This window comes from Solanum dulcamara, chromosome 10, assembly GCF_947179165.1.
Source record: "Solanum dulcamara chromosome 10, daSolDulc1.2, whole genome shotgun sequence".
Classification (NCBI taxonomy): domain Eukaryota; kingdom Viridiplantae; phylum Streptophyta; class Magnoliopsida; order Solanales; family Solanaceae; genus Solanum; species Solanum dulcamara.
In genome coordinates this window covers 31,363,821-31,370,661 of record NC_077246.1, presented here as the reverse complement: position 1 = coordinate 31,370,661, position 6,841 = coordinate 31,363,821, and the positions used below count along the sequence as shown (strand labels likewise).

At 35.7% G+C, this 6,841-nt stretch overlaps 1 protein-coding gene across 2 annotated transcripts; it reads left to right on the top strand.

Moving 5' to 3' along the window:
- Positions 1-1,054: 1,054 nt before the first annotated feature.
- LOC129870411 (uncharacterized) lies at positions 1,055-6,383 on the top strand. Of its 2 annotated transcripts, XM_055945197.1 has the most exons (9): positions 1,055-1,273; positions 2,174-2,242; positions 2,608-3,722; positions 3,807-4,104; positions 4,358-4,567; positions 4,779-4,952; positions 5,195-5,392; positions 5,481-5,594; positions 5,788-6,383. In XM_055945197.1, the coding sequence occupies exons 3-9, from the start codon at positions 2,632-2,634 to the stop codon at positions 6,133-6,135; spliced, it is 2,433 nt and encodes an 810-aa protein (XP_055801172.1). In that variant the 5' UTR covers positions 1,055-1,273; positions 2,174-2,242; positions 2,608-2,631; the 3' UTR covers positions 6,136-6,383. The 2 variants fall into 2 exon arrangements, with proteins under 2 accessions (XP_055801172.1, XP_055801171.1); XM_055945196.1 differs by lacking the exon at positions 2,174-2,242 and having other exon boundaries at positions 1,056-1,273.
- Positions 6,384-6,841: the final 458 nt, after the last annotated feature.

Genomic DNA, 6,841 nt, shown 5'->3' with positions numbered 1-6,841 from the left:
TCTTAGATGAATTTAAGGAGATTAGGAGGGAATGGGGAGTGTTTAAAGAGTTTAGATAGTTATAGGATGTCCAAAATAATCCAAAACAACGTAATTTAGGAGTTAAATAAAAAAAAAATTGTCCAAAATAATCTTGATTTAAAACTGTCATAGTGCCCTACGATTGGGACCTACGGATCAGAAAGATTATATGCATAGATAACAAAAGGATTTATAGGGGCATAAGTTATAGCCGCACCACTACAGACACAAGGGAACTAGCAAATGGTGTATGTACAAACTGCCTAGCAGAACTATAAGCATAGACATATTCTAGTGGGACGTAGCCATCACATAACACGAAATTAACTACAATTTAAGGGGCATAAATAATATTTCGACCCTGTTCATCCTCTAACCAACATTTGTCAAAATTTCACAATTTTTAAAATATAATAATTAATACTCCCTTTATTTTATATTAAGTGAATCTGTAAGGAAATGCACATCCATTAAGAAAGACATTCCACTATTGACATTTTATAAAATTATAAATATAACTTTGTAAGTAATGCAATTTATCTCCGAGAAAATACTCCCTCAGTTTAAAAAAGAATGATCTATTTCCTTTTTAGTTTATTTCAAAAAGAATGATTTATTTTCTTTTATGACAATAATTTCAGTTTTTTACGCGACATGTTTAAGATCACAAGATTAAAGGATATTTTGATACATTTGACATGATTTTAATTTAGAACCACAAGATTGAATTATGTTTTTTATTTTCTTAAATTTCGTGTCAAGTCAAACCAGATCATTTTTTTGAAATGGAAGGAATGAGGAAAAGGGCAAATATTAAAAGAAAAATTAATATTTATCTTTAATTTTGAAAAATTCAATTAGATTAGATAATAAAATAAGATCCAAAAATTCACGAAATAGATTGAGTATTGACGAGCAAATAAGATAATACTAATTTTTATGATTTTTCTCTATTGAATTACTATAGTAGTTATATACTTACCAATTTGAGCGCAAGGGAGTAATGATGGCGGGACGCGTAACGTAACCGGGAACGACCGGTCACTTTCCCTCCACCGACACCCCCTTCACCGGTCACATCCCCAAGTTGATTCCTGTAATCTTAAGTAATCAACCAAATAGTTATTAATAAATTAACTAGAAGGATCACGTTATTCCCACTTCACATTCTTGCACTTCGTTCAGGCTCTTCTTCTCATTGAATATCTCTTGACAATCCGCAGATTAGCAATCATTAAAATAATAGAGTTGGGTAAGTCAATTCTCTGTTTTCAGTTTTGATCTTCTCCTGATGAACAATGCAGTTTTGGATTTTACTCTATTTTACCGCTCATCTTTAAGCGCTGTTTTCTAGCTGAAGCATTCTGTTTTCCAGTGATTTTAGTAATTTTGTCATCAATGCCTGAAGGTGATGGGTTTTGTCCAACATAATAAAATTGTAGTTTGAAAACCTTGTAGATCCGTTTAGCTTTCTCTTCTCTGATTGCTTAGATCTTGTCTTTGAATTTTCTCTTTCATTATTTTTTTTTTTTTTTTTATTTTTTTTAATAACATTTGGAGATCGTGGGTGCATTTGACAGTTACCCCTCCACGTTCCTGTAACCGTAGTCTTGCCACTCTTGTGTTCTTTTCCTCTGTTTGTTGATAAATTTGACACTTAAATGCTTCTGGAAATGTTCTCGTGAGTGACTAAGTTTTCACCTTTCCCACATCTTCTCTAATGCATTTCCATTTCTTTTTCCATTAACACTAATCCTTTTGTCTCAATTTTTTCTCTTGTTTTTTTCCCCATATTCTATTCAAGGGGATTTTCATATCTTGAAATTGAATAAGGAGCAGGAGAGGCAACTTAGAGTTTAACCTCTAAAACTTTTCTCTGGATTTGACTGGAGTCTTAGCTCTTGACTTATTTGATTGGCCTGTCTTTTTCCTTGCAACTTGCAGTATTTGAATGTAAACTGGATAAAGTTTTGATCATTCTTGTGTAAGATTGTGTTACATTCGAAAAAATGTGCATTATTCTCTACTGTTAGGATTATGAACAAAAAAAGTGAAGAGATGGTTGATTCACCTTCAATCCTACTCCTCTGTGTCTGTTATTTCTAATTCTAGACACTCAACTAATACATACAAGCTTCTTTCCATCTTACAGACATTCTCTTAACTAAAGTGTGAGGATAATTCAGCATTTGTTGATCTGAAATGCCTGTTATGAACACAAGTATGACCTTCATTCCCAGCAACCCCATTCTGTTAATAGTATAAATTCTCTATTTGTGGGTAAACTCATGTAAAAATTTCATAGCAATGACTTTTCTCTATTACTAGAATGCTGTTTTTCTAATAGAAATTAGTTAGTTTTCACCTCTTCTAAATGTCAATTTTTCCATAGAAATCATTTTGACACTGCATTTCCATGAATTTGTTTAGCTATTAGGCTCACAAAGTCTTATAATTAAAAGCTCTTATATCAAGCGTAATTTGTAGTCTCTGTCTGGTGTATTCACAATGTATTGTCTTCTCGATTTTATAGTGATCATGAATTATCTGTTTCTATCTTATTATGGATTCTTTTTTTTACTGCAGATTTACAGGTGAAGTATATTGAGCATGAAGGAAATTGAACGGAAGCAAGGTCTAAACACTAAACAAGCAAAACGTGCTGTAAAGTCAGAGAAAAAGGACTACAAACAGCAGGAAAAGAGTACTGGAAAAACATCAAAAGCAAAAGAGACTGATCATAAAGCTTCACTTCCTAGACCAGAGTCCAGTGTCTTAGTAAGTGATCCAAACAGGGGCACAGAGGCCACTGAAGTTTATGAAATTGTGGTTTTAGATTATGTCGATGATGTCTACAGGTCTGAGGAAGCAACTCAGCCACCAAAGACACGTGAAATGGTTGACAAACATGGAAAGGATAAAATCAATGATGGTTCTAGTGATATGGAGAGTGAACCCAAAGAGGGAGTGGAAGAGGAATCAGACATTGAGACAAGAAATGATTCAGTTTCATCTCAAGGAGATCCACAAATAGCTGAAGATGAAAATGTAGAAAGAGCTTTGACTGTAAAGGTCTCTAGAAAGCTTGCAAAAACGGAAGGGAATAATTCTTCCCAGGTACAACGAGCTAAATCTGATTGGAAAGCAAACAATTCACAGATTAAGGCATCAAAGAGTACAGCAAACAAAGCCAAAGCACCTATAAGGGATCCATCTAAAATGTCATCCGAGAGTGTCAATGATAACTCAAAAAATATGAAAGTCCATCCCAAATCTCTATCAGATTCCTCAGAAGAAGGTGATGAAAAAATTTATAACGAGGTAGATCAAGCAGACATTTTGGATGAGACGTCATTTAGTGCTCAAAGTGTTGGAAGCGATGATGAAACAGTCAACACCAAGGAGAACTGTGAGCAAGAAGATAAAGCAGTTTTAGAACAAAAGATTGGAGAAATGGAATCAAGACTTGAGAAACTTGAGGAAGAGTTGAGAGAAGTTGCTGCCCTTGAAATTTCTCTTTACTCTGTGGTATCTGATCATGGAAGTTCTGCACATAAGCTGCACACACCTGCCAGGCGCCTTTCTAGACTCTATCTTCATGCATGTAAATACTGGTCTCAAGACAAACGAGCTACTGTTGCTAAAAACACTGTTTCCGGCCTTGTATTAGTTGCCAAGTCATGTGGTAATGATGTGGCAAGGTATGTTAATACTTTCATTTATGGGATCATGTGTTACTTTTGTACTTCTTATGAGCCTAACGTTTTTCTTCCCTTCTCATAAAGGTTAACATTTTGGCTGTCAAATGCTGTTGTTCTGAGGGTAATCATTTCTCAAGCATTTGGAAGTTCCTGCAGCTCAACCTCATTGGTAACAATTACCGAGCCAAATGGAGGAGGAAATAAAACTGAATCAATGGTTTCCTCTTTAAAATGGAAGACACATCCAGGAAGCAAACAATCAAGTAAGAATGACCTCTTGAAGTTTTTTGATGATTGGCAAGAAACAAGAACTTTTACAGCTGCTTTAGAGAGAGTAGAATCCTGGATTTTCTCGCGGATCGTTGAATCAATATGGTGGCAGGTAATCAAGTGTACTTTGCTGCCTGTTATACCAATGTTCTCAATTAGGACTTCACGTGTATAGAACACTAATTAAGTGCAAATCCTATTTTGCTGCATCAAATAGGTAAACCTTTTATGTTCTGTTCGATATGATGATTATATGATTTTCCAAACATGCCATCATTAAAAAGGTGTTCAAGTAATTAATCTCTTAAGTTTAAGTACGTTAATATATTCTCCTTTTAAAAACTGATTGTTCACTTTGGCTTCAGACCTTGACTCCCAATATGCAATCTCCTGCGGATGATCCAATGACAAGAAAATCTTTTGGGAGGTTATTAGGGCCTTCTTTGGGTGACCAGAAGCAAGGGAGCTTTTCCATTAACCTATGGAAGCATGCTTTCCAGGAGGCTTTGAAGAGACTATGTCCTGTACGAGCAGGAAGCCATGAATGTGGTTGCTTGCCTGTTTTGGCTAGAAGGGTGAGTATTCTCCGGTGTTTCTACCTTTGATTTGCTGTATTTTTACCACACTTCTATCTCCCTAAGTTTTGGATGCAGGTGATCAAGGAAAAGCGCATAGTACTCTTGCACTTCCATTTTATCTGTTGTATTTTTCTAAGCTACCTGTGAATAGTTTCAGTTTCACTTGTTAGTCTGAAAGATTTATGCCTCTATACATGTACCTTTTCAGGTGATTGGACACTGTGTTGCCAGACTGGATGTCGCTATGTTCAATGCAATTCTTCGTGAGTCAGCTCATGAGATCCCAACTGATCCCATATCTGATCCAATAGTTGACTCCAAGGTGTTGCCTATTCCAGCCGGAGATTTGAGTTTCGGGTCGGGTGTACTATTGAAAAACTCGGTAAGTATTAATCACTATTAACTTGTTTGCAAATTCCTGTAAAAAAAATTTGCGGTCTTTTCGTTTCTGTCTGCTGGGCAAAGTAAAGCTGCTTGCTCTTCACGGGGAATCTTTTTCTCTGTCCTTGGCACCTGCATTGTTTCTCTGCCAAATTGTCAAAATTGCGCTACGTTCTCTGAAAACCCTTATGATCTTATGTTCTTTGGTTCATGCTCTTGGTATTGATATATCTTTTCTTGCAGGTTGGCAATTGGTCAAGATGTCTTACTGATTTGTTTGGCATGGATGCGGAAGATTCTGGGGAAAATGATGAAGACAGCTCTGGAGATGATCACAGAAAAGGTGGAAATCATCTAGAGCATTTTTATCTTCTCAATGCCTTAAGCGATCTTCTCATGCTTCCAAAAGACATGCTCATGGACCGCACAATCAGAATGGAGGTACAACCTTCGCTGTTGCCAAATATGTGTAGTGGTCAATAGTCCTACTTCATTCTGTCTTTGATGAAAATTTTAAATGTTGCTCCAGGTATGTCCATCTATCAGTCTTCCATTGGTTAAGCGAATACTCTGCAACTTCTCTCCAGATGAGTTTTGTCCTGATCCTGTCCCTGGCGCTGTATTAGAAGCTCTCAATGCCGAGGTTTGGCTACTCTTTAGCTAGTTCAAGTTTTGGATTTTATGGCTGTTTATAAACATTATCTTCACTACAACTTTGAAACAAAGACACCTGGGATAACAATAATGACGAAAATGGATACAATGTGACCAACTGACCAAGTATCACTGGCCAATAAAACTAACTTTTCCTTATCTCACATAACTTATGTTTGCAGTGCATCATAGCACGTCGATTATCAGGAGGCGACTCTTCAAGCAGCTTCCCCTACCCTGCCGCCTCAGTTGTATATACACCTCCTGTTGCCGTAGATGTTGCAGAAATTGAGGGGAACTCTCACCTGTCTCGGAGTGCTTCTGCTATACAAAGGAAGGGATACACAAGCGATGAGGAACTGGAGGAAATAGATTCTCCTCTTGCATGTATTATTGATAAAATGCCGTTGTCACCAGCTTCTGCAGAAAATGGAAATGGATATGGAAAAAGTAAACAAAAGGAAGAAACAGGTTTGATTGGATCAAATACGAGGTATGGACTTCTTCGTGAGGTTTGGCAGGCAGCATAATTCAGTTCTTTGACTGCGCTTTGAATTATACTTGTGAATTTTCATACCAAGATAATGGTATAGAGCAAGAAGATAACTGGAAATGAATTCCAGTAGAAGTTAATGCAGCATGTGCTCGCAGTAAATAGTGTTCAGAGCTGTACATGTTCCAATTCATGAGCAAGCTTGTCTGTATATGAAATCCGTATTACTGTATCTCTGAGAAAAAGTAAAGAAAGAATTTGATTGTTTTTCTTTTTTAAGCATAAGCAAAGTGAGTGATAAGTTATTTTCTGTTTGGATTGGAAGAGACTCAAATTGTATTAAAAAGTTAAAAGAGCAACTTAGATAAATAGTATAGTTATAGGATTATTGAATTTGAATAGCTATAAGTATCCTATTTACTAAAAATGACTGCATTATCTATCTAAAATTCGATGTTTAAAAAAAATTATAAAGTAATACAAGTGTTAATATAATGCATTAAATAAGGTAATGGTTGTTAGTATAACTGACATCCCTTTATTTACGTCCTTAAAATACTCAACTTCCTATTATTAAATTAACAACTTCTATTTAATCTATAGAAGATTGGATGGGATTCTAATCAAAGTAGCAAAAAAATTGGGATACATCTCTTCTTCTACTTGTCTTTATTGTTGTTGTTCAAGAACATTATTACACTGTAGGCCAGAGGTAATACATTTCCTGTTGTTTCATTTCGTTT